The following is a 27,384-nucleotide window of genomic DNA, read 5'->3' on the forward strand; positions in this document are numbered from 1 at the left end:
GCTCTGGCTGCGGCTCCGGCAGCGCCTTGGCTCGGCTCCGGCCCGCAGCGCCCCTGGCGGACGGAGGAGCCTGCCCGGGCAGGAGCTCCGCCCGGCGAGGGGCTCCCGCTCGCCTGCCAGCGGGTGGCGGACCTGCTGCGAGAGCCGCCTCTTCTCGCCCGGAACAGGTCTGCCGCGGGCCTAGAAACGGGCTGAAAGTCGCTTAGCCGATGCGCTTCGACGGATGCGCCCGCAGGGTAGGGAGGGCAGCGGTGCGCCTGGAGAAAGACTGCTGGCAGGGGAATGCACCGGAAGAGTTTTGCCTTTTAAGTCAAAAGGCTGTTTGGGATCGGGGCAAATAACGAGCACCAACTTGATTAAAATATTGGGGTTGGGGCAGGTAGGTCCTATCCCGCACAATTGATCACAAGACATGGCACGCGCACACCATTTGAATAGCAGTGCCCATCAACTTTGGGGGACCCCAGTTGGCTCCTGCGATGGGGGCAAAGTTCTGGTGTTATGAAAAAGGGACAAAAAGTTTTCTCTATCCACTTTCTGAGCTTTCCTGAGGAGAGCATTCCAGAGAGAAAGATGGTGTTCACCACCTAGTTCACTTACGACAGTGAGCACATGAGGTGAGGAGGCTCTGAAGACGGGCAGGGTCCTGTAGAGAGTTGATCCTGGATCTACAGAAAGTAGATGCCATTGTGGTGCTGGAAAGCAAGCAAGCAAACAAGCAGACAGACAGACAGACAGACAGACACTCCTCAAGACAAGCAACCCATTCTTTACCACTAGACCCCTGCTGTTACTTGAAGAAAAGCCTCTTTGCATAGGTAATGTTGTTTATTATCACCACTGTATAATAAATATTTAATTTACTACATAAGTAGTGTATCTTCTAAACTGGGCAATTTTGCCCCAAAATCCGGGGGGGGGGGTTTAAAGCATTGGTGGCATAATAAAGGTGCCTCGGAGTGTGTTCTGGGTGTTCTGTGCATGCTTAGGGGGTAATAAGGAACCTGAGAAGTGCAAAGGATAATTCTCGTACGTATTGCGAAAATTGTGGGTTTTGTAGGTGCATAAGCATATTTGCTATGGGCTTGCATATGTGTGTTACATGTAAGACTAAGCCTGCACACACCAAACATTACGCATGACTTCTCACAAAGAATCCTGGGAACTGTAGTTTACTCCTTGCAAAGCTTCAGTTCCCAGCACCCTTAACAAACCAGTTTCCAGGATTCCTTGAGGGGAAACTATATTTTTTAAATGTATATTGTTTATGCAGCGAAAAAGTACGCTACCACCCGCAAAATACCCTTTGATACTTTTGTGCTCTCCTCCCAAATATTCTCATGTAGCACCCCCACTGCAAGGGGACCAGCCTGCGATATCCTTGCTCAGAGGAGCATAATGCTGATGTGGTGAGCCAGTGCAAAATTAGGCTTGCCATACGTCAGGAAAAATCCTGACATGTCCTGGTTTTAGGGTGTAAAAATGGTGGGAATTTTGCCGATTCGGCAAAATCTCAGGGGAAACCTAGATGTATGGCAACGCGATGGAAAAACCAGCGGAAACAGTTTCAAAAGCTCAACAATTTTACTTTTTGAAATATGGCAACCCTCGCAAAATCCTTAACAACCAAGGCCCCAAAGGGTCTTTCGGAGCGTCTTGCGAGCCTAAAGGTCGCGCTCGGGAAAAGCGACGAGCCTCCCTGCGCGCTGCCGGCCAATGGCAAAGCAGACCGTGAGCGCTGCTGGCAACAGCTCCGCCCACTTCTGACCTCATCTGCCCCGGCTCCGGTGCTCTAACTCATCCGGTTCTGCCGTGCCCGCTCTCTATTCTTCCCGACCGGGCGGTGCTCCCTAGAGGAAAGGTTCCGGCCCAGCCATGGCCGCCTCGGCACCCTCCCCGGCAACCTCGGAGCCAGGGGCGAAGCCGCTACAGGGCGCCATGAAGCTGGCCAGGGGCGCCCTCGAGCTGGACGCCGGAGACCGGCCGCGGGTGAGACGGGATGGGGGAGGGGCGGCGAACAGCTCCCCTCCGGCTTTAAAGGAGAGGGGATGTTTTGCTCGGGTCGGAGTACGTGTGAATGCGCATTCCGTGTTAGCTGCTGCCGGGGGTTTGGCATGGCTTTGAAGAGAGGGGAGGGGTTGAGGTGCCTTTGGATTCCCCAGGCCCCTCTCTGCCCGACGTCCACGGGCCCGGGCGGGGTGGGGCTCTTTCCTCTGCGGCGGACAAAGACCCTGCGGGGCATCCCGCTCCTTCTGCGCCAGCGGCCCATCCAGTGGTCAGCGCTGCCCAGCTCCCCACTTTCCTCGGCCTTGGCATCCGGCCCCCTACCCTTGCTTTGGAAGCGCCCTTGCACACGCCTCGCATCGCTTCAAGCTCCGTATTGCAAATGCCGTCTGCGTCCGTTGCTTTGTTCCACGACTAGATTGCTGTCTTTAAAAAACAAACACAAAAACGATTATTCATGTGGTGCCTTCAGTGGGTTTCCTTTACTGGTTTCCTTAGGAGGATTTAAATGCACCAGGCTGGTGCCCTCCAGATGTTTTGGACTACAACTCCCATCAGCCCTTGTTAGGGGCTGATGGGAGCTGTAGTTCATAAGACGATCCTGCTGGATCAGACCAATGACCCATCTAGTCCAGCATCCTGTGGCCAACCAGATGCCTGTGGGAAAGCAGGGCCTGAGTGCAAGAACACTCTCAGCAAAGTGTTTTCTAGCAACTAGTATTCAAGAGCATAGCTGCCTCCAACCGTGGAATTCAAAACATCTGGAGGGTACCATGTTGGATCAAGCTAGGCCTTGCCCTTTCACGAACACTCATTTATTTGGCTTCAAGTTAGGATTAGAGCCTGCCACACTCCTTTCAGGGCTGAGAGTAGCATTTCTTTGTGGCCAACTTTTCAGGGGTTGCATGTCAGGGGTGGGCATGGCCAGAGGCAAAACTGAGCAGAGCAACAGATGTGGTGTCATTACATTAAATGTTCCTGTAAATAGCCAATTGCCAAGAAAAGCCGACATGGCCACATTTTATTTCAAAAAAGGAAACTTCCTCCAAATGGGATTGGTAAAAAGAAATTTGAAAGGCAAAGTCAGGAGATTCAAATCATTCCAAAATGCTTGGGAGATGTTTAAAAACATAATATTAGAAATTCCACTGGAGTGTATACTGCAGATCAGGAAGGTACCACGAGGTCCAAGAAGATGCCAGTGCTGTTAGAGGCAAGGAGGCTTCCTTAAAAAAGTGGAAGTCTTGTCCAAATGAAGGGAACAAAAAAAAGCACAAACATTTGCACAAAAAGTGCCTGCAGACAGCAAGGAATGCTAAAAATATATATTGAGCACATTGCTAAAAACATTAAGACAACTACAAAGTAGTTCTTTAAATGTATTAGTAGCAGGAGTCTTTCTTGGCAGCTGGTTGGTCCCTTTGGCACTCGAGGGAGTCAAAGGTGTGCTAAAGGAGAAGAAATTGCAGAGAAAGCAAATGAGTTATGTGGGTCTTGTCTTCACTATGGAAGATATAGGGCAGACCCCATGGCCTGAACTAACTTCTGCAAGAGGGGAGTATGAGAAACTGAGGCAGATACCGGTGACAAGAGATGAACTTGTAGGCCTAAGAGACAAAGTAAAAATTATTGTGTTTGAATCCTGCTTGCAGGTTTCCATAGGCATCTGGTTGGCCACTGTGAGGATCGGATGCTAGTCTAGATGGATCTTTGGCCTGATCCAGCAGGCTCTTCTTATATTATTATCCCCTGCTCTATAGCACCCCAAGTGGCAATATTTTCAGGGCTGACAATGCAAATAGCACACGGCCTGAGAGAGCTGGTGCAGCATCCTCTGGGACAGGATTCTGACTCATGCCTCCCAAATTGTTGCACTGCAGCCAAGCATCTTGGACTGGTCGTGAGGATGGGAAGAGGAGGAGCTGTGTACCGATAGTGGGGACTTGCCCTGCTGAACTGAATTTCTCTCCTGTCTCCCTCTGTTTGGCAGGAAGCCTACGTGGAATACCTGAAGAGCATCAGCTACATTTCCCAGGTCCTGTTGGAAGAGGCGGCAGCAGGCAATGGTGTGTCTAGGGTTTTGCTTTGCAGCTTAAGTGGTTGCTCTCCTGGCTGGTTTATGTTTCTCGTGGCTGGAAGGTGCCACTTCCCAAGGTGGCGATGGGCTCGTGTGGATTGCTGAGCCCTTAGGCTGCCTCCGTGGCTCTTAAGAATGTGTTCTACAGGGGACTAGGAGGGCTGTTAGGAATAAGCAAACACGTCTGGATACTCAGGACCATAACAAATATTTGTAGAGCTCAGAGATAGCAACCAGTGTATTTGCTTAGCGAGTTGTGAACTCTGCTGTGCCCCACCCCACCAAGTTTTCCTGCTAGTCAATAACATCCCTCCTCTCCTGGATAGTGAGGCTGGCTGGACAAAACTGGGCAGATTTCATGGCTCCATCTGGCATGGATCCTTCAGAATGTCGAGGTGGAGGGACTCTTGAGAAGGCCCTTTGTTAAGCTGCTGTTGGCTGGAGGCACATTGCCAATTGCTGCAGTTCTTGAGTGTGTTTGTGGAAGGCTTTGGGGCTGCTCTTTCCTGATGCGGTTCCTGCAAGATGGGCCAATCGTTGTGGAACAAGTATGGAGAGCGTAGCCTTTCTGGCCAGATGGGGGCAGGGAAGGTGACCTTGTGGTTGATGATAGCGAGCCTGAGGATATTTGACTTCCAAATGTGACGGGGCTGAGGCATTGCACTTTTTCTGTCCTTCCCTTACAGCGGATGGAAACGACATGACACCCGACACTCCCAAGATGCTGAAAGTGGCAGAGCAGTGCCTGGAAAGAGCCAAAAGCAGCATTGCCAAAATCGGTGAGAGGTGTTCCTCTCTCTCTCTCTTGCTTCATTTCTGTTATTAATTTTGTTGTTGTTAAAATGTGATTTTGGGCTGAAATTCCAGGATGAAAGCTAAGGAGGGGGCTGCATGTTTAATATTCACATTAGTGAATTGTTCATAAATCGCATAACAAGTTATAACAGCTCATCGCAAATCCTTCCAGGGATGGGCCAGGGAGGCTTTGTGGTTCTTTGCCAATGCTGTGCTGTTGTCTTTTCTCCCTGACACCAGGGAAAACTAAGCTGAAGCTGGCAGCAGCGGAGAGGATTTTGGGCCCTGCTCCTGTCTCCCGCCACCGCAGGGTCTTCTCGGATGAAGGTGGGAAGCTGTCGCCTTTCCTGCCTCCCGAGATGTTCCAGAAGCTGCAAATTACAGAAGTGCAGTGTGCGAAAAAGTAAGGGGAGCCTTCTTGGTGTGCTGGGGGCTTGCCTTGGGGGGTAAGGGAAGGGTGGTGGCTGAGGCTCCCAGCCTTCTGCTGGAGGTTCCTGGGATAACCAGTTCTGGGCTGAGAGTTTCCTCTGTTTCTGCTGACCCTTTGAAGCGTTTCTGCTTCCTGTGCAGGGAGCTCACCCCTCTGGAGGAGGCATCGCTGCAGAACCAGAAGCTGAAGGCCACCTACGAGGCTCGGCTGGCCCGCCTCAACCCCAGTCAAACCATGCAGAAGACATCGCTGGCAAGTGGAGTGCAGTGGGTGGCCTGGAGGATGGGTCCCAATAGGGCTGAGTACAACACCCCACCCCACCATCCTGATCTGGGGCCAAGTTGACCCACATCTGGGCCCTGAATTGATTTGGGCGTCAGCCCATATGCTTAATTAAACATGTGGTTGGAAGGAGGAAAAAGGCGCTTCCTTCGGTCCTGCTGGGGGCTGGTTTGCAAGCGGATTCCCTGCGGGGAATGCGTTGGCAAAGCAAATCTTGAAGGGGTGTCCTGCCTCTCCTCCCTGCTCCCCACTGCCCAACTGCTTGCTTTTCAAGAGCCCTGGGAATTTTGGGAGTGGGGACCTCCTTGCACAGCCTTGAAAATGTGGCACTGGGTTGGTGGTGGAAGCGGAAGTTGCAGCTCCTCTTCCTGGCTGATCCCTAAGTGCAGCACAATGCAGAGCAGACCCCTACATTGTTCGTCTGGCTCCCCCGCTCTGGCCATGGCTGTGGGCTACTCCCCTGGAGGTGCTTAGTTGCCTTCTGGTACCCAGCAGGCTGTGCCTCTGCCATCTCCTGTTTTTTAAGAAGCTAATTTCAAGGGAACAAACCACCTGCCACCATAGCAATTTCCTAACAGTAGTGATGGTGGTGCAGTTGTGCATAATGAGTACACAACACCATCCATTGACAAATTGTACCAGCAGTGACAACATGCATGTGAAGCTCCAGGCTACAGAGGTGGGGGATTTGGGGCCCCCACAGCTTCTATGGTTGCTTTGTGGAGGAAATGTTTTTGGTGTCCTTGTCCTTCTTCTTTCCCCACTCCTGGTCCAAACAGTTCTGTGAAGTGTAGCCTCAGTGCCATTTGTTTACCCTACAGACGCTTTCCCTTCAGCGCCAGATGATGGAGAACTTGGTGATTGCCAAAGCGCGAGAAGAGACAGTATCCTTTTCTGGGGAAGATGCTTAATTGCTCTTCAACCATCCTTGGAGGTGGCCAACTCAGGGGGCCATGACAGTAAGAAGTTTGGCAGGGACAGTTCCTTGCAGGTTCTCAGATCTGTGAATGGGATTAAATCATACCTGTCTAATTTTTCAGGGGTAGCCAACCCTGATTCCCTCCAGGTGTTGACTACAACTCTTGTAGAAACAGATGACTGACAGCAGTGGTTCTCCAGGATTTCAGGCAGGAACACTCTCCCAGCCCTACCTGGAGAAGCCAGTGGGAATTAAACCTGGGACACCTTCTGCATGCAAAGATGCATTGCCTCCCTCATCACTCCTGACTGCTGTCCGTGTTGGCTGGAGCTGAGCCCACAATACATGGAGGGCACTGTCTAGATTTCCCCTGCCCTAGTTATTCAGGGGCTCTACTCTGAGTGAAGGTCTGGGTCTTTGTGCGGGAGTTGATGGTTATTACTGGGAGATCAGCTTTTGTGTCTCTACTTTACTGAGATTGTCAAGGTGGGAGAAGAATGCTGGCAAACTGGAATGCCTCCAGGAGTCAGCTGCAGGGCAAATTGTAAAATGACAACTAGCTGGAGAAGTCTGGGTGCAGAGAAGGAAGAGGTGGCTGTTACTGGGCCTAAGGGTGCGCAGAATAGTCCGGGCCTTGAAAAGGGAATTAGGAAGGTGAGCCACTTCTTGAGCAGAATGGCCAGAGAGTAAGCCAGGAAGCAGGGCTGGCCTGCTCTCGCCAACTTGGTGCCCTTCAGCTGCTTTGGACTACAACTCACATGAAGCCTGAGGTCATGGACGCCACAGCACTGTTGGGATCGAGGAAGGGAGGAAGGGGAAGGAAAGGGTAGAGAGCTGAATTGTGGGAAACTGGGTTGGAGAAAGCAGGAACCTTCCCTTTCCACCCCGATTTCAGTCACATTGGAACAGAGAGCAGGGATGCCATCTCTTCCCTCTTGACCTTCCTGCGAAGCAGAGAGCCTCAGTGGAAGCTGGGAAGGGCTTTAATCAGCCAAGGGAGGGGGCAGAATGACTGAACAGGAGTCAGAACCAGGCCCCTCCTTCGCAGATGAGAGCAGACCCAGCTGCCCCTCGGAGCATGCACTTGCAGTCTTGACCTTCCCTTGAGGCGAGAGCATCTCCTGAGTGCGCATGCCACATCTTGGCTTTAAAAGTGTGGCAAGAGGGGCGGGCAAACTTGTTGGGACATCTTTGTTGCTTACACTTGCCGCTGAACTTCTTGCCTTGCTCCTGAACTCCTGAATCATTACTTATGAGCCCTCATTCTCCTGATGAGCCTTTCCCGCCACCTGCCTGAACAAAGCTCTCTTTCTTACGTTCAGGGAAAAACCTCTGCCTGCATATGTTGTGGGGGAGCCAGGTTGCCCAGCTAGAATGGCTGTACAATTACAGGCCTGATGGGAGTTGTAGTCCAAAACAGCTGGAGGGCACCAAAGGCTGGCCAAGTCTAGTGTCACATCTCCCGCAGTGAGCCAGGCAGATGCCTCTGGGAAGATCACAGTCGGGACCCAGAGGCAGCAGCCTCGCCTGTTTCTTTGTGTAGAGCGGTGGACTAGTAATCTGGTGAACTGGGTTCGATTCCCCGCTCCTCCACATGCAGCTGCTGGGTGACCTTGGGCCAGTCACACTTCTCTGAAGTCTCTCAGCCTCACTCACCTCACAGAGTGTTTGTTGTGGGGGAGGAAGGGAAAGGGAATTGTTAGCCACTTTGAGACTCCTTCGGGTAGTGATAAAGTGGGATATCAAATCCAAACTCTTCTTCTTCTTCGTACCCAGCAACTGAGATTTAGTGGTTCTGACCCTGTAGGTCAAATCCCACCCTTCTGTTAATAACCAGGGACAGACCATCACATTCTCCTCCATGGATTTGTCTTGCTAGTGGGTTGCAAACCTCTGCCCCTGATCTTCTTTTTTTAAAACTGAAAGCAGTTGGACAATCCTGCCATTGTCCTCATGCCTTTCCCTGCCCCCTGTTCCAGGCTAGGCACGCACACTTCACCCAGACTCCCTTCCTTGGATTTACCCCCAACACTGTTTCCTTCTCTTGGTAGACTTTGGAATTCCCCCTCCCCCCGCACCTTGTATGGATGTCTGTGAGGTTATATGCTGGTGGCTGGGCTCCTCTCTTCCCCTCCAGTGGCTCTCTTCCCCCCCAACTGACCAGGAGGACTGGAGTTACTGGATGCCTCCTATGTTTACCTGCCCGTGAGCTTGTGATGCTTGCAAATGGAGGAAGAGACCCCTTGTTGGCCTCTGGGGAGATGTGGTCACTCTGGCAGAGGCGGAGGAAGAGGGAGTGTTGCATTGTGAAACCTTAACTCTGCTTCCCTCCAGCTCCAGAGGAAGATGGAGGAGCGTCGGCTGAGGCTGCAGGAAGCGGCCAACAGGCGAGTCTGTCCTGTGGGGGCCAAGCAAAGCCTCCTTGTGCCCCTAGATCGTGGCTTGGAAAGGGAGGCCTGGGTGCTCTGCTCCCCCACTGACCCCGAGCCTTGTGCTTGCATCTCCTTAGGAGGTTTTCAAGCAATGCGGTGCTGACCCCAGAAGAGCAGGAGCAGAGGGCCATTTACGCCGCGATCCTGGAGTACGAGCAGGACCATGTACGTGCGAGGCCAGCGATGGGTGGTGTAGTTGGTTGTGACAGCGCAAAACCGAGTGTCCTCTCCCTGGTGCCTCTCAAGGTCCAGCTCTGAAAGGATGTGGTTCTTTACTGGAAAGGGCAGGGGTGACAGAGAGCCACCGTGGGGGGCCTGAGTCTGGAAATGGGGCGGAGAGGCTAAATCCACCCAGCATTCTTGGTTGTGCTTGGGGGATTTAAAGGGGAGAGCTGCAGCTTGGCTGGAGAGCATGTGCTTGGCATGCAGAAGGGTCCAGGTTCAGCTCCTGGGGTTGTATTTGGGGCTGGGAAAGGACCCGCTGCCTGGGAAAACCTGGAGAGCTGTTTCCGGTTAGTGTTGGGTTGACTTGGCCAAAGCATCTTCCTGTGCTCTGCGCTAAGCCTTCGCTTTGCAAATCCAGAATCATAACAGGAAGGGAATCTAAGGTCCCTTAATGGGAAGTCTCCCCCCTCGCCCTGGCTGAAGGCTAGACTACTTATCCCCTTGCCTAGGCGGGTCAGGCCCTGAGGGACATCCCCCCCAACACACACACAGCAGAGGGGGGGGGGAATGGAGCCGTCAACCAGCACCATGTTTGCAGCTTTCGGTGTTTGCCAGATGGGAATTGGGGACTGTTCTGCAAGTGGAAAGGGTGGCTGGCACAAGGCAATGGTGTTCTCTGCTCCCACAGGAGTGGCCAAGGTTGTGGAAAGCCCAGCTGAGGAAAAGCCCCAACGATCTGTCCCTGGTGCCCAAGCTCATCTCCCACCTCCTCAGGTAAGGAGCAAATGGTTGTAACCTGTGTGGGCTTTGCTAGGAGGCCTTGGGCAGGAGAAATTACTGCAGCATGTAATATGTGAGACTGCCTCTGAAGACGGTACAGAAACTTCAGTTGGTGCAGAATTTGGTGGGCAGGTTGCTCACTGGGACAACATGGTTTGAGCATATAATGCCAATCCTGACCCAACTACACTGGCTGCCCGTCAGTTTCCAGGCCCAATTCAAAGTGCTGGTTTTGACCTATAAAGCCTTAAATGGCTCAGGACCACAATACCTCAAGGACTACCTCTCTCCATATGAACCTACCCAGACCCTGAGATCACCTTCTTAGGCCCTTCGTGTACATCCTCTCTGAGAGGTCCAGAGGGTGGCAACACGAGAATGGGCCTTCTCTGCAGTGGCTCCATGCTTGTGGAATACTCTCCTCAGGGAGACTAACCTGACAACTCCATTACATATCTTTAGGTGCCAGGCAAAAACATTCCTTTTCTCTCAGGTCTTCAGCTAATTAAACAATCTGTGGCCTTTTAAACTGTCTTTGGCAGGTGGGAGGGGTATTGTTTTATTGTTTTTGTTTGTTACTATGTCTGTATTCTTGTGTTTTTATATTGTATTTTTGGAGGATAGTTTTATTAGTTTTCAATTACAATCCAATAATAGCCTCATTGTAACAATATCAATTTATAATATAATTACTAGTGCCAATTGTTCAAATACCGAATTATATAATTTAGATAGGGTGGCCCCCTTCATGCTAGAATTGATGATTTGATGATATATTTTTTTCTGTGTTCCAAAATCTTATTAATTTCAATTACATTCTGGTCATAATAATAATAATCCCTTATACAACAACTGCAATATTTACATTGTAAACTGCTCTGTGACCCTCTGATGAAAGGTGGTATAGAAATTTAATAAATGATATTTTTAAAATGGTGGTAGATTATTGTGGCCCAAGCAGGGGTGGTGGCCTTGAGGTTGCCTGTGAGTGCCCTTCTCAGCATTGCCCATGCTCCCGCCGTAAGATGCGGCAAGGGAAAAGCATTCATCAGCTGCTGGGGAACTCCCTGCCCCGTGACTGTCTTCAGACAAGTCATTGCCTGAGCATCTGTCAGAAGCTTTGGAAGGACTTTTCAGGAATGACTTATGAGGTGCATACTTAAGTTGTTGTGTAGCCTGGATTTTCAGTCAGCTAATATTTTGGCTTCTAGCACATAATCAGACATCTGCTTTCCTTTTTTTTTTTTTTTAAATGATATTTATTAAGAATTTTAAGATTACAGAAAAGTCAAAGAGAAAAAAAGGAAAAAAGCAAGGAAAAAACATCTGCTTTCCTCCCAATATGCCTTGCAGAATCGTTGTGGAAGTAAACTGGGGGCACCCTGAGCTCCTTGGAGGAAAGCTGGAGAAATAATAATAATAATAATAATAATAATAATAATAATTTATTATTTATACCCCACCCATCTGGCTGGGCCTCCCCAGCCACTCTGGGCAGCTTCCATAGAAACCAAAAATACAGTAAAATATCACACGTTAAAAACTTCCCTGAACAGGGCTGCCTTAAGATGTTTTCTGAATGTCAGGTAGTTGTTTATCGCTTTGACATCTGCTGGAAGGGCGTTCCATAGGGCGGGCGCCACTACCGAGAAGGCCCTCTGCCTGGTTCCCTGTAGCTTTGCTTCTCGCAATGAGGGAACCGCCAGAAGGCCCTCGGCGCTGGACCTCAGCGTCCGGGCAGAACGATGGGGGTGGAGACGCTCCTTCAGGTATACTGGACCGAGGCCGTTGAGGGCTTTAAAGGTCAGCACGAACATTTTGAATTGTGCCCGGAAACGTACTGGGAGCCAATGTAGGTCTTTCAAGACCGGTGTTATATGGTCTCGGCGGCCGCCCCCAGTCACCAGTCTAGCTGCCGCATTCTGGATTAGTTGTAGTTTCCGAGTCACCTTCAAAGGTAGCCCCACGTAGAGTGCATTGCAGTAGTCCAAGGGGGAGATAACCAGAGCATGCACCACTCTGGCGAGACAGTCCGCAGGCAGTTAGGGTCTCAGCCTACGTACCAGATGGAGCTGGTAAACAGCTGCCCTGGACACAGATTTGACCTGTGCCTCCATGGACAGCTGTGAGTCCAAAATGACTCCCAGGCTGCGCACCTGGTCCTTCAGGGGCACAGTTACCCCATTCAGGACCAGGGAATCCTCCACACCTGCCCGCCTCCTGTCCCCCAAAAACAGTACTTCTGTCTTGTCAGGATTCACCCTCAATCTGTTAGCCGCCATCCATCCTCCAACCACCTCCAGACACTCACACAGGACCTTCACCGCCTTCACTGGTTCTGATTTAAAAGAGAGGTAGAGCTGGGTATCATCCGCATACTGATGAACACCCAGCCCAAACCTCCTGATGATCTCTCCCAGCGGCTGCATGTAAATGTTGAAAAGCATGGGGGAGAGGACAGAACCCTGAGGCACCCCACAAGTGAGAGCCCAGGGGTCTGAACACTCATCCCCCCCCCACTTTCTGAACATGGCCCAGGAGGAAGGAGCGGAACCACTGTATGACAGTGCCCCCAGCTCCCAGCCCCTCAAGATGGTCCAGAAGGATGTTATGGTCAATGGTATCAAAAGTCACTGAGAGATCCAGCAGAACTAGGAAACAGATCTCACCTTTGTCCCTAGCCCACTCCCAGAGATGATCGATCAGTGCGACCAAGGCAGTTTCAGTCCCATTATGAGGCCTGAATCCCGACTGGAAGGGATCCAAATGGTCCGCTTCTTCCAGGCGTGCCTGGAGTTGTTCAGCAACCACTCGCTCAATCACCTTGCCCAAGAATGGAAGATTTGAGACTGGGCGATAGTTGGCCATCGTGGCCGCATCTAAAGATGGTTTTTTAAGAAGCGGTTTAATAACCGCCTCTTTCAGCGGGTCTGGGAAGGCTCCCTCACGGAGGGAAGCATTCACCACCCCACGAAGCCCATCGCCCAGTCCTTCCCGGCTAGCTTTTATAAGCCAGGATGGGCAAGGATCCAGGAGACAGGTGGTTGGTTTCACTCGTCCAAGCAGTCTGTCCACATCCTCGGAGGTAACAGATTGGAATTGATCCCACTCAACTTGACTAGACAAAACTCTAGCACTCTCCCCGCCCCGGCCCTGCTCCCACGGTGGAGTCTACTTCTTCCCGAATCTGAGCGATTTGATCTGCAAAAAACTTTGCAAAATCATTGCAGGAGAACATGTGGCCCGTACTGGGCCCCGATGTTGCAGGTGGTTCCGCTAAATTGTGAACCACCTGAAAAAGTCTCCTGCTGCTGTTTTCTGCAGATGCAATAGAGGCGGTGAAGAAATTCTTCTTCGCCATCGCTATTGCCACTTGGTAGGCTCGACGATGAGCTCTAACCTGTGTCCGGTCAGATTCAGAATGAGTTATCCGCCACCGGCGCTCTAGCCGTCTCAACGATTGTTTCATTGCCCTCAGATCCATGGAAAACCACGGGGCTATCCGGGCTCCATGCAATTGGAGAGGGCGCTTCGGAGCCAAACAGTCAATAGCCCTGGTTAACTCCACATTCCAGCGGGCCACCAGGGAATCAGCTGAAAGGCCATCAACATGGGATAAAGCATCCCCTACCACTCTCTGGAAACCATTTGGATCCATTAAGTGGCGGGGGCGGACCATCCGAATTGGTCCCACCTCTCTGCAGAGGGGATGGGTTGCAGAGAAGTCCAGTAAAGGCAGAGTTGTCACCACCTAACTTCTACTGAGAGTAGACCCACTGAAATTAATAGACCTAACACAGTAATGCCCATTAATTTCAATGGGTCCTCACTGAGCTTCACTTACAGTAGATACAACACAAATCATTTTGGTTGGCTGTGCATGCTTACTTGCTTCCAAATGATCTTGCCAAGCAGTGGTGGAAGAGCATCTGTGGGGCCCTCCAGAGGTTGGTGGGCTCCCACTCCCCTCTGCCCCAGCATCTGGCATGGCCAATGGTCAGGACTGATTGGAACTGGAGTCCAGCAACATCTGGAGGCCTCCCAGATCGTCCCTGCCCCTGTTGTGTCAAGGGTGCTGCTGCAAATCTCTTACACCCACAGACCCCAAACCTTTCAGGAGGCAGCTGCTGCAAAGCTTAGATAAACGAGGGTAAGGATGTGACCCTGCACAGACTCCCCTGAGGTCATCCCTCCTCTCGCCTTAGGGTCCTGTGTTCATTTTATGCTGTCATGAGATCTAGGAACCTTAAACCCTTCTCGGTTATAGTCTTGGGCAGCTGACATCTCTGCACCTGTTGGCCAAAGGTGGCCTCCTTGTTTTGTTCTGCCCCAAGAGAGTGAGAGAGAAAGTGGTGCAGCCCCCAAAGGGAATGGGTCCGTGGGTGCAGGTCCTTCCTACCATGATTCTCTAACAAGTCCCTCATTTCCTTGCCTCCAGCTTTGCGGATCACCCCATCTGCCAGCTGCTGCGGAAGTTGCAGTGCTCGGCCTACAGCCGCGTCTATCCACTCGTGAGCTGGGGCAGAGCAGACTCTCGAGCTGTTGGGAAGGTCTCCCGAGGCCTTTCCCTCTCCTCCTCTCTGGACGCTGAGGCCTTCCTCTCGCCAGCCCCCGAGGGCCGGAGGCTGCGGTCCTCCCAAAGCATGCACTCCATGTTCTCCGTCCAGGAAAACAACAAGCTCAACCTGCGGCACAGCGTTTCCAGCAGCCCCCTCATCGAGGACCCCAGCCTGAGCACCCCGGAGCGGAGCCTGCCTCGTGAGGAGCCAGCACCTGCCCTGGCAGAGAAGGAGAGTTCCTTCGAAGACCTGGAGCAGTTCTTGTCTGCCTCCGAAGCCTGGCCTTCAGGGCCCCTGAGAGAGCCCCAGGGCCCGCCGGCTGGGAGGAAGCTGTCAAGCCAGCAAGAGCAGCTCAAAGCAGTCGTGAAGGACATTCACAACTCCATTGGTGAGAGCAGCTTAATTTGTTTGCAAGAACGAAAGAGCCTTTTGCATTTATTATGGAGTAAGGCTTTTGTGCGTTAGATGTCTGTTTCGTCCAATGCATGCAGTTTCATCTCGTGTTGCGAACACATATTATATAGATCGAGGCTGTAAAAAGCAAAGTAAGAGGGAAATGAAACAACGAGCAAATCAGCAGTGGTGGTTCACAATCTGTTTTGGATGACGCAGACATCCTGGCATCAGTATGCCAGTTAACACTTGTAACTTAAAAAAAAAAAATCCTGTCTCTTGGTTCAGGTTTATTTTAATGTAGAATACCTTCTATCTATAAGCTCAGAGCAGCTTACAAAAGATTTTCACAATAATAACCACCACCAAGTCTTTTGCATCGGACACAGGGCAGGCGGCCATGGCAGGGAGGGGTGACCACTGACCTGGTGGGGGGGAGTGCTGTGAAAGTAGTAAGGATGTGCCAAATCCTACAAAGTTTCAGTGGACAAGTATGTGAGAATTCAAAATCGAGGATTTGCCCTTAGCTTCACCCACCCGCTTCATCATGCTCTTTTGATTTTTTTAAAATCGAAACCAGCAAGCGAACCTTGGGACGCTATCCCGTCTCTGCCGAGAACATCAACAGAGCCCCGCAAGTCCTCTTCTGAAACCATCCAAGACAGCGGGCACCATCCCCACTTCCTGTGGTGGCAAATTCCATCAATCAGCCTCCCTGTTCTGCCTAGTCTATTGCCCTCCAGTTGTCTTGGACTAAAACTCCCATCAGCCCCAGCATCATATGACCATACCGACAGGGGTTGATGGGAGTCGTAGTCCAAAACATGAAGGGCACCAAGTTGTGAAAGGCTGCTTTGAAAGATTCATCTTCTGTGGCTCCCTGGGCACCACCAGAAGAGGGCAGCACTGCCTCCTTGGAATCCTTGTCTCAGAAGGCTGTAAAGTGCTGAATCTGTACCTTTCCCCTTAAAAGGGGTTTCTTGCAGTCTTGACCACCACCATCTCACTTTCATTAGCTGACTGGTCCACAGAACCTACAGTCTTAGGTGGGGGAATAGAGAAAAATCTACACACGTGTGCTGAAAATGTTGGTTCACTGGTGGCTGTTGCCCATTGGGACGGGAGGCAGGGAGACCGATAGAATGCCAGAGCCAGGAAGCTTCCTCCTTCTACACAGGCAAGACTTGAGATGGAGCAAGAGGAACCTGCCAGCCAGTTCACACAGGCAGGAGCTGGCTGAGGGCAGACGGAGGTTTTTGGGGCAGTGCTCCATATGGTGCCCCCCAATGTTTTGGGTTTTTTTTAGAGCTCAGCAATATATATATATATATATATATATATATATATATATATATAATAAAATGGATCTGCTGCTACACATAACAGGATCTCATTTCCTTGCATTATTCTGATATTTGATATTTGCCTTGCAAGCAGAAGGTCCCAGGTTCAATCCCCAGTATCATCTCCAGCTAGGGCTGGGAGAGACCCCTGCCTGAAATCATGGAGAGCCAATCAGTCTGTAGGATACTGAGCTACATGGACCAATGGTCTGACTTGGTATAAGGCAGCTTCTTGCGTTCCAGTAATCTAAGTTAGCAGAAAGAGAACAATGAAATGGGAGAGTGTGGAGTGCAGTGTAAGAAAGTTCTGACTTTCCCCATGAGTGCTGTTGTTGTTGTTGTTGTTGCTGCTGCTGCTGTTGCTGTTGTTGTCATCAAGTGTCAATTTTTAAAAGAAAAATCATTATTTTTAGTGCCCCTGCTTTGCTGGTCTCCCAAGGGTGTGCTCAGTCTGCCTTATTGGCTAATCGAGCGTTTCCTTAAAGGACCGGCCTTCCCTGTGTTGGTTTCATTTGCTGACCACCCTGTCAGTCCTCCTCCTGGGCTGCCTTGTGGAAGTGTCCTGCGCCAGTCGCTCTCTGGAGCCTTCCTGGCTTGCTCTGCCTGAATCGTTTCTCTCCCCAGACAGGCTGCTCTCCCTGACTTTGCTGGCCTTTGAGGGCCTGAACACAGCGGCCTCCAAGGACCAGTGTGTGGCACGTTTGGAGGAGGCCTTCTTTGCCCCCCTCTGGGGGCCTCTCCTGGCTGTGTACAGGTAAGGGGGCCATGCCTTTTCTGGCGGAGATCCTTGTAGCAGGACTTTTCGCAGCACAGCAGGCGGGGCGAGAGCCACCGGTTGAAAAGCCCTGCCTTGTGAACAGTTGCTTCCACTTGGGAGGGAGGATATTGGGCCACCTACCTGGTGGAGGGGCTGGTTTTGCCTGCAGTGACTTGTATTGATATATTGTTTATTTCATAACATTTATATGGCGCTTGATTGTAACCCTCAAAGCGGTTTACCAGAAAAGCAATAAAACCATAAGCGAAAAACAGCTATTGAAAAACTTTCAGATGGCTATTAAAATCAGTGCTACGCTACAGACAGATTAAAGCATATGTAAACATTCTACCTATCTGGTTAGGCTTGTCTAAGCAAAAATGCTTTTAGTAGGTGCCCAAAAAAAGGGTCATACAGTGAAGGTGCCTGACTGATTCAATAGGCAGGGAGTTCCAAAGTTTCTTATGAGTGTGGAGCAGGTGTTATGTTGTACCTGCAATAAGTGGTGGTTAAGATTAAAGCGGCTAAGTGGGCTTGTATGGAGCAAGGTATTCCCACAAGTAAACTGGTCCCGGTTAAGGGCTTTGTATACTAACACATTGAACTTGGTCCGGTAGCAAATGAGCAACCAGCGTAGGTTTCTGAGCACAGGTGTTGTACACTGAAAGGGTCCTCACTCTCTCACCACTCGTGCTGTGGCATTGTTGTCTGTGACTTAGCAGCCAGAAAGCTGTTTGCTGTTGAATTAAGGGTAAAATGCATTTTCTTTGGATCTGGGTTGGGGCCTGTGAGTTTGGGAAACCCCACAACGTCCATTCAGGCTGTTCCTTTCTCTCCCCCTTTGCTCCCCACCCCACACACAGGAATGTCTACAAAGCCCGGGAATCAGCCCTTTCCAAGATCATGGAGCTGCAGAGAAATACGCCCCCCTCTGAAATGGGGATCTCTTCTAAGCTGCTCCCCCAGGGGAACACTACCTGGGGAATCGGATCCTACCCGTACTGCGCCGCTGTGCAGGAGCTGATGCTGATTCCTCTGGGCAGCTGCCCTCAGAAGAAGCTGGAATGCATAGGTGAGGCTACCTGATGCAAGTGAGGTGCTGAGCACCCAAGCACTGGAGACCTGTGCAGAATCCAGAACCATTGGTGCATTAAACACTTGGCAGACTGCATGTCTGTCTATCTAGAGTGCTAGTGGGGAAGAAACTTAGGAACAGAGCCGGGCCTTTGGCCCATCCAGCTTCATGCTGTCTTACACTGACTGGCAACAGTTCTCCAGGGTTTCAGGAAGGGGATACTCCCCCATTGGGGGCTGAATCTGAGCATCACAGTGCTCTCCCCTCCTGTGGCTTCCAGCGACTGGCATGCGGAAGCATCACTGCCTCCAGCCGTGGAGACAGAGCACAGCTTTTGTGGCTAGAAGCCACTGAGAGCCCTCTCCTCTACGAATCAGTCCATTCCTCTTTTTAAAGCCATCTAAGTTGGTGAGCTGCCTGGACCTGATAACTGACTTTGTATTGTGTTCCTATGGCACCTCTCTTTAACACGCCCACTGTCTTTTGGCTGCCGTTCCCTGCAGTGCGGACGTTGCGTGTCATCTGTGAATGTGCTGAGGAGTACTACGGGGGCCGGGAGGGCCGGCCCCAGCCAGCATCGTCTGCCATGTAAGTACTGCAGCCCAAGTCCTTCCTGTGTGGAGAAGCAGGCAGAAACCGAGCCCTGGGTTGGCCCTGGGTGGCAAGAGGCTTCCTCTGTCTTGGAGCCTGCCCCTTCCTCGAGGCGTGGGCTGCTGCTTCTTCCTTCCTTTGCACAGGCCCTCCCCTCCCCTCCTCTGCTGTCTGGAGCTCCCGGCACTGCCATTGACTCACTCTCGCTGGCTCCAGGCTTTCCGCTGCCCAGACACGCACCCAGCAAGGGGGCTTAGCCATGATGGATCCCTTCCGACAGCGGGGCTCCCCGCTGTGCCCAGCCTGAGTGCCGGTCCCCGCGCCTGTGGACCGAGCCCGAGTCTGCCAATTAAGGAGCTTGGATCTGTCAGAGGGACTTAGCCCGCGAGCTGCAGAAGGGCAGTAGGGAGGGAGGGAGGGGGGAGCGGCTTCCCAGCCAAGCAGCGCTTAGCCAGGCAAAGGGGGAGGGAGGACTGTCAAAAGAATTAAAGTGGGCGAGGGCAAGACAGCCCAAGGGCTTCAGGGGCAGAGCTCCAGGCCAGGCAGGAGGGGCCCTGAGTCTTGGGACAAATCTGCCAGGCTCCCCGCTGAGCAAGGGGAAGGAATGCAAGGGTGGCTGGGGCCTGCCTCCAGGGATGCTTTGTCTCGCCTGTTCCCCACATTCCAGGGCTAGGCAAGTGGGGAGCTGCTTCCTCTCCCCTGGCCGATTTGCGTCAGAGCACCTCCGACCACCGGCTGCTGGGGAAGGCCCTGGCATCTGGGCAACAGCTGGCAAACAGACCAGCCTCTCTCTCTCTCTCTCTCTCTCTCTCTCTCTCTCTCTCTCTCTCTCTCCCCCCCCACAAGAGTTACAATTGTGCAAAAAAAAAAGTCTTCTTAGGTTGTATGAGTAGCTTGTTTTGCCTGCCTTGGGTTGGCTTGCTTCCTTGCCCTCTTGGTCCCTCCCCTCCTCATTTCCTTTTTTTTTATATATAAGATATTTATTAGGATTTTTTTAAAATATTACAATAAAAAAAGAAAAAGAAAAAAGAAAATACAAAATAAAAATGATTAAAAACACTCAGATTTTCCATTGCTTATTTTTCTTTAGCTTGTTTCTCGGACCTCCTCATACCTCCCTTTTTTGTATTCCAGTTCAGTTTGTTGGTTCAGCAAATCCTTACCCTCTTTGTTTATCCTAATCTTTGGTCTTAAAATAGTAACGTTAGATTTTTACCTCTTAACAACCCCTTTTTCATATTCCCTTAAAGCATTACAGCTAGAAACCACTTAATTTCTATCCAACATCGTTCTAACATTCATTAATTTTACAATATTTCTGTAGATAATCTTTGAACTTCTTCCAATCTTCTTCCACCGACTCTTCTCCCTGGTCTCGGATTCTGCCAGTCATTTCTGCCAGTTCCATATAGTCCATCAGCTTCATCTGCCATTCTTCCAGAGTGGGTAGATCTTGTGTCTTCCAATACTTTGCAATGAGTATTCTTGCTGCTGTTGTGGCATACATAAAAAAGGTTCTATCCTTCTTTAGCACCAATTGACCGACTATGCCCAGGAGAAAGGCCTCTGGTTTCTTCAAGAAGGTATATTTAAATACCTTTTTCAGTTCATTATATATCATTTCCCAGAAAGCCTTAATCCTTGGGCATGTCCACCAAAGGTGAAAGAATGTACCTTCAGTTTCTTTACATTTCCAACATTTGTTATCGGGCAAATGATAAATTTTTGCAAGCTTGACTGGGGTCATGTACCACCTGTAAATCATTTTCATAATATTCTCTCTTAGGGCACTACATGCCGTAAACTTCATACCTGTGGTCCATAACTGTTCCCAGTCAGCCATCATTATGTTATGACCAACATCTTGTGCCCATTTAATCATAACAGATTTCACCGTCTCATCCTGATTATTCCATTTCAACAGCAAGTTATACATCTTTGACAAAATCTTAGTTTTGGGTTCTAATAGTTCTGTTTCTAATTTTGATTTTTCCACCTGGAAACCAATTTTCTTATCCAGATTATATGCCTCCATTATCTGATAATAATGAAGCCAGTCTCGCACTTTGTTTTTTAATTTCTCAAAACTCTGCAATTTCAATCTATCTCCATCTTGTTCCAAAATTTCCCAATATTTCGGCCATTTGGCCTCCATATTGAGCTTTTTCAGAGCTTTTGCTTCCATCGGTGACAGCCACCTTGGGGTTTTGTTTTCCAATAAGTCCTTATATCTTAAACAATGCTTTCCTGACAATATGGTTTTTAAATGCTTTATGCGCTTTGACCTTATCATACCACAGATATGCATGCCATCCAAATACATTGTTAAAACCTTCTAAATCCAAAATGTCAGTGTTTTCAAGAAGCAGCCATTCTTTCAACCAGCAGAAAGCTGCTGATTCATAGTAAAGTTTAAAGTCTGGCAGGGCAAATCTACCTCGTTCCTTTGCATCTGTTAATATTTTAAATTTTATTCTAGGCTTCTTGCCCTGCCAGACAAATTTAGAAATATCTCTCTGCCACCTCTTGAAACAGTCCATTTTGTCCACAATTTGCAGTGTTTGAAACAAAAACAACATTCTAGGCAATACATTCATTTTTACCGCAGCAATACGGCCCAGCAGTGAAAGCTTCAAATTTGACCAAATTTCCAAATCTTTTTTCACTTCAGCCCAGCATTTTTCATAGTTGTCTTTAAATAAATTCCCATTTTTTGCTGTCATGTTAATCCCCAAATATTTAACTTTCTTAACCACTGTTAAACCTGTCTCATTCTGAAACCTCTCTCTCTCCATTGGTGTTAAATTTTTCTCTAAAACCTTGGTCTTTAACTTATTCAACTTAAATCCTGCAACTTGACCAAATTCTTGAATCAGTTCTAAAACTCTTTTGGTACTAGATTCTGGCTCCTGTAACATCAATACTAAGTCATCTGCAAATGCTCTCAGTTTGTACTGTTTGGCTCCGACCTGTATACCTTTAACCAACCGGTCCCTTCTAATCATGTTCAGCAGAACCTCCAGGACCAATATAAAAAGCAATGGGGAAATTGGGCAACCTTGTCTTGTCCCTTTTTCTATCCGAAATTCTTCCGTCACCACATTATTTACAATTAGTTTAGCCTTTTGTTCTGAATAAATTGCACTTATACCGTTTTCAAAACGTTGGCCTACCCCCATCCCCTGTAGGTTCTTCTTCATAAAACTCCAAGAGATATTATCAAAAGCTTTCTCCGCGTCCACAAATATCAAAACAGCTTTGGTATTTATGTTCACTTCTAATTTTTCCAAAATATCAATTATATTCCTCAAATTATCGGACAAGTGTCTTCCCGGGAGAAAGCCCGCTTGGTCTTTATGAATCTCTTCCATCAATACTTTTTTCAATCTCTTGGCCAAAATGTCTGCAAAAATTTTGTAATCCACATTAAGTAACGATATGGGGCGGTAGTTCTTAAGCCGAGTCTTTTCAGTCTCTGTCTTCGGTATAAGTGTAATGTACGTCTCTTTCCAAGACTCTGGTGCCCTTTTCCCTTCCAATATTTCATTGCAGACTTCCTTTAAAGGTTGTAATAGCCACTCTTTCAAAGATCTATAATATCTAGAAGTCAGCCCATCCGGTCCTGGAGATTTGCCTAATTGCATGTTTTGAATGGCACCTTCTACTTCCTGTTCAGATATTTTGTAGTTCAGCATGAATTTACTTTCTTGGGATATTTTTTGTAATCCATTTGTCTTCAGAAATCGGTCTATATCCATTTCCTTCTGTGGCCCTTGTGTATATAGTTGTTTAAAATACCTCTGGAAACAATTTCTAATCTCAGTTGGGTTATGTATATTCTTTCCTTCCACTTCTAAGTTTGTAATAGTATTTAATTTTTGTCTTTTTTTCATTTGCCAGGCCAGCAATTTCCCACATTTGTTAGCTGATTCAAATGTTTTTTGTCTCATTTGTTTAATTTTCCATTCTATTTCCTGATTCATCATTTCCATATATTGTACTTGATATAACTTTATTTCTCTCAAAATCTCCTGCGACTTTGGTTTTGCTCTCAATTTCTTTTCACTTTCTTTTATTTTCCCCAAAATTTTATCTTTCTTCTCATTTTGGCTTCTCTTCTTTATTGCATTCTGTTGTAGCAGAAACCCTCTCATGACAGCTTTCTTGCGTCCCAGATTACTCTTTTTTCTACATTAGTATTCATATTTATTTCAAAATAGTCTCTCAAGGTTTTTTGGGCCTTTTTATACACTTCTGCATCTCTAAATAGGGTGTCATTCATCCTCCATCTGAAGGAGCCAGTTGGTGTTAGTTTCAACTCCATCCTTACCGCATTATGGTCGGAGCAGGTTTTTGGGCAGATTTCCACTTTCTTTATCTTTGGTGCCATTCCTCTAGTTACCCATATTTGTTCAATTCTAGTCCATGTCATCTTAGCTTCAGAAAAGAAGGTTCCCTCTCTTCCCAAGGGGTTCTTTGTTCTCCAAGTGTCCACTAAATCAAAATTGTCTATCATCTCAAAAAATGTTTTCGGTAGTCTACCATCCTTGGTAACTACCTGTCTTTGTGCCTTATCCATGTTTGTAGATACTACTCCATTCATGTCCCCCATCAAAATCAGATTGTAATCCAAATAATCCAATAAGGTCTCATGCAACTTTTTAAAGAATTCAGATTTCCCCTCATTCAGTGCATAAATTCCTACTATCAAAAATTTCTCTCCTTGAACTTGGATTTCAATTGCCAAAAATCTTCCTTGGTCATCTTTAAAAATTAATTTCGGTGAGAGTCTCTCCTTTGCATATATCACAACTCCTTTTTTTTTTACTTTGTCAGATGAGATAAACTCCTGTCCCAATCTCTTATTAATCAGTAGTTTCCTGTGTAACCTTGTTACATGTGTTTCTTGTAGACAAATCAAGTCCAATTGTTCCTTTTTTAGTAAATGAAAAACACTTTTTCTCTTTCGAGGAGAGTTCAAACCATTACAATTCCAACTTAACAGTTGCAGAGCCATGATGGGGTTACTTCGCTTTACCTCCAACTGCGCCAAGTGTCTGTTCTTGTTCTGTCAGTGGTGTCTCTTTCTCTGGACCATGCAATCCAAAAGATAAGTTTGCTATGTCTAGTATTCCTTTTTCCAGTGCTTTTGGCTCTTCTCCGGATTCCACTTCTTTCTGTAGATCTTCTCTGTGATCCTTCAGAAACCTATCTTTGTCATTGACTGATCTTATTTTTATCTTTCTTCCTATATATTTAAAGGACAGGCCTTGAGGGAATTCCCACCTAAAGATGATTCTGTTTCTTCTCAGCAGGGCAACCAGATCTCCGTAGTTGAGCCTTAAGTCCAAAAGATGTTTTGGAATGTCCTTGAATATCTCCACACTTGAGTCGTAAATTTCCAAAGTCTTTTGGTAATGCAGATTCAAAATTTTGTCTCTCTCCTCTTTTGTTCGAAGGGTAATCAAGCAGTCTCTCACCTTATTCCTCCTTCCTCAAGTCTAAATGCACTCTCTATCTTGAATTCTTCCTTCCCCAAATCCTGTTGCCAGAAATCTGCGAATTCCTGCGTAAGAAAATCAGCCAAATTGTCTTTCTCACGTTCTGGTACAGCCCTGATTCTTAAATTTCTTTGTTTCTCTTTCAATTCAGTCATAGACAATGTCAAACCGTGGTCCTCCAGTTGCTTACAGTGGTGCCCCGCAAGACGAACGCCTCGCAAGACGGAAAACCCGCTAGACGAAAGGGTTTTCCGTTTTGGAGGCGCTTCGCAAAACGAATTTCCCTATGGGCTTGCTTCGCAAGACGACAACCCATAGAGAAATCTCCGGGACAGCGGGGAAGCGCAGCGCGTCTTCCCCACTATCCTCGGACCTCCTCCCCCCGCCCGGCATCGGAACGAAGCTCCGATGCCGGGCGGGGGGGGGGAAACGCCTCCTCCCCCCCCGCCCGGCATCGGAACGAAGCTCCGATGCCGGGCGGGGGGGGAACGCCTCCTCCCCCCCCGCCCGGCATCGGAACGAAGCTCCGATGCCGGGCGGGGGGGTGGAACGCCTCCTCCCCCCGCCCGGCATCGGAACGAAGCTCCGATGCCGGGCGGGGGGGGACGCCTCCTCCCCCCGCCCGGCATCGGAACGAAGCTCCAATGCCGGGCGGGGGGGAGGAACGCCTCCTCCCCCCGCCCGGCATCGGAACGAAGCTCCGATGCCGGGCGGGGGGGTGGAACGCCTCCTCCCCCCGCCCGGCATCGGAACGAAGCTCCGATGCCGGGCGGGGGGGGAACGCCTCCTCCCCCCCCGCCCGGCATCGGAACGAAGCTCCGATGCCGGGCGGGGGGGAACGCCTCCTCCCCCCCGCCCGGCATCGGAACGAAGCTCCGATGCCGGGCGGGGGGGGAACGCCTCCTCCCCCCCCCCGCCCGGCATCGGAACGAAGCTCCGATGCCGGGCGGGGGGGGAACGCCTCCTCCCCCCCCGCCCGGCATCGGAACGAAGCTCCGATGCCGGGCGGGGGGGAACGCCTCCTTGTTGGGTTTGGAACTTAACAGGTTAAGAAGTTCCCATGATGCCTCAACATTCTGACGTCAGCTTTAGAAGCTGGGAGGAGTTTTCGTTTCTGTTCCTCTCTGGTTCTCTGAGAGAGAAGGTGGCAGTTTGTCATGGCTGCTGTGAGCCCAGGAGATTCCTGGGGAAAGTCGGAATAAAGAACTGAGATGGACAAACCTGGTCTCTGTCTGTGTTTGTCTGAAGCTAAGTGGAAGCTACGTGACAGTTTCACCGCTGTGTTTAACTCTGCTGAGGCGTGACTGGAGAGCTACTGGAGACGGAGCTGAGTGGCGCAGCTCGGAGGAAGCGCGCCGGGCATAAAGAGCTAATTGTGGATCGTAAATCAATTAGCGGGGTCACGCCAAACCAATAAATCAATTCCACAGGTTATGGACCCTTAATCACCGATCGTAAAAACTGTCACTGGAGACTGCCGGAATGCGTTTGAAGTCTGCGGTCTAAGGCAGAGAAAGCCGGCAGGACGCAGCGGAGTTTTTGCCTGGTGTTAAGAGGCAAAGGAGAGCTGCGGAGCTGAGAGCAGCTGGCTGAAAGACACAGAGGTTTGCCTGTGCTGAGAGCTGAGTGCTGGGAGCTGAGAGCAGCTGGAAAATCGTTTCCCCACGGATGGGTGCCGGAGGAGCTTGTGATCTGTGAGTACAGCTTGGGGCCCCTTGGGAGAACGGAAGACAATGGCAGGCAGCCAGGTCTTGGAGGACATTGCGTTTGAACAGCTCACTCTAAGAAGTCGGGCAAGGGCGTAAAGTCAGCAAGGGCTGCCTGGGATGTGCTGTGAAGCTTCAGCAGAAGGCCAGAGCCCCGGAGAAGTATTGAGAAAAGCCTAAAGATGGCTGCAGCCCCTGTTCCTGATGTTTTAGCCTCAAGGAGTGCTAGTGAGCAGATCGGGGGGGCGAAGAATTCCAAAGGCAAGTGTAAAGGCTTGTCCACTGTGCGTGCTGGAGTGGAATGTCAACAAAGCAGGTTCCCAGAAAGCCGCAGTGGGAGCCAGGACAGAGGGGGCGGAGCTGGCAAGGAGTGCTTTTCCGGAGAAGGAGGGCCAAGCCGGCTGGGAGGAGCCCCGGGCAGTGTTTTTTCCACTGGAGTTCGTCGTTGCTGCCCATGGAGAGCGGAGACAGCTGGGCAGGAAGGTCCCAAGGTCAACCAGCTGAGTTTCTCATGGGAACCAGTCTCGGAGAGGAGGCCAGCGTGGGAACGCAAGGGAAAGACGTGGTTCAGACGCTGGGGAGGGTTGTTTTCTTATCACTGCTTCTATGGCAACTGTGAAGAACAACTCCAGCCAGGACACGGTGATGCGCTGGGTTTTGAATACTGCTGTCAGTCGTCACCTGATAAGCAAGCCTGCTGGCGAAATGCGGAACTGCAGGGCTGTTTCAACAGGACACAACTGTGATGTTAGCAGACGGAATGAGAAAGTCGGTTTCTGCTGTGGCTAACATGTCTTTTTCTCCTTTACAGGAGGAGCTAGAGGTCTACGTTGGGGGGAAACAAGTGGCCAACGTGAAAAGGGGGCAGAACAATCTCTTTGTTCTGGAGTCACCTCTGGAGGGTGGTGGGAATGCTGGAAAAGCACAGGCGCAGTGTGCTAAGGTTCCCAGTCATGTGCAAAAGTTGCACAGGTGCACAAAAGGGTACAAACTCCGGAAATGTGGGAGGTCCCTAGGGTGCAGGGCATGCAAAGGTGCACAGGTACATGGTTTTCCCGGGTTTGGGAGGGTAGCCAAAGAGCCCTTTGAGCTCTTTGGGGCAGGTGGTCCAAAGGTTCAGGACATGATCTTCTGTGGATATGATCCTGCAACCAATGGGTGGAAGTTTGCATACCCAGAGGGTGATCAAACCAAGCTGCTGGTCAGTAAGCAGGCTGAGTTCTGTGAACAGGATGAGTGTTCAAGACTCAGGGATAGTCCTGTTTTTCTCTCAGAATGTCTGTCTGATTCTGAGGAGGAAAGGGAGGCAGAGGCTGATCCCGGTGATGGGGACCAGGTCCAAGATCAGGGTTCAGAACCCGGTGATGGGGACCAGGTCCAAGATCAGGGTTCAGGGCAGGTCTGGGCATCTCCAAAGGTTGTGATAGGAGTGTCCAGGTGTGAGGCTTCATCTCCGGTTAGCGTAATGGAGAAAGCTCACAAACAGGGTGTCAAGTCAGAGGGGGAAGGATCTGACGGAGAAGACACAACTGCTGGCCCAAATGGGTCAGTAGGGTATCAGGTCACAAGTGCGTG

At 49.8% G+C, this 27,384-nt stretch overlaps 2 protein-coding genes across 3 annotated transcripts in view; both read left to right on the forward strand.

Annotated features, from left to right (window-relative positions):
* The window catches only part of FANCA (FA complementation group A), a 260,177-nt gene that overhangs the window by 58,383 nt on the left and 174,410 nt on the right, over nucleotides 1-27,384 (forward strand). The window lies entirely within an intron of this gene.
* Nucleotides 251-27,384, forward strand: part of VPS9D1 (VPS9 domain containing 1) — a 34,778-nt gene continuing 7,644 nt past the window's right edge. The window contains exons 1-13 of one of the 2 annotated variants that reach the window (XM_081017789.1): nucleotides 251-818; nucleotides 3,995-4,070; nucleotides 4,768-4,860; nucleotides 5,117-5,279; nucleotides 5,447-5,558; nucleotides 6,410-6,472; nucleotides 8,842-8,894; nucleotides 9,017-9,104; nucleotides 9,793-9,878; nucleotides 14,323-14,831; nucleotides 16,804-16,933; nucleotides 17,800-18,008; nucleotides 18,515-18,599. In XM_081017789.1, the coding sequence (XP_080873915.1) occupies nucleotides 4,782-4,860; nucleotides 5,117-5,279; nucleotides 5,447-5,558; nucleotides 6,410-6,472; nucleotides 8,842-8,894; nucleotides 9,017-9,104; nucleotides 9,793-9,878; nucleotides 14,323-14,831; nucleotides 16,804-16,933; nucleotides 17,800-18,008; nucleotides 18,515-18,599 (1,577 nt within the window). In that variant the 5' untranslated portion in view covers nucleotides 251-818; nucleotides 3,995-4,070; nucleotides 4,768-4,781. Of the gene's footprint in view, nucleotides 819-1,774; nucleotides 1,990-3,994; nucleotides 4,071-4,767; nucleotides 4,861-5,116; nucleotides 5,280-5,446; nucleotides 5,559-6,409; nucleotides 6,473-8,841; nucleotides 8,895-9,016; nucleotides 9,105-9,792; nucleotides 9,879-14,322; nucleotides 14,832-16,803; nucleotides 16,934-17,799; nucleotides 18,009-18,514; nucleotides 18,600-27,384 lie in introns of those variants that run through there. The other variant, XM_081017788.1, reaches the window with a different exon arrangement.

This window comes from Podarcis pityusensis (assembly GCF_964106645.2).
Source record: "Podarcis pityusensis genome assembly, chromosome: 8".
Classification (NCBI taxonomy): domain Eukaryota; kingdom Metazoa; phylum Chordata; class Lepidosauria; order Squamata; family Lacertidae; genus Podarcis; species Podarcis pityusensis.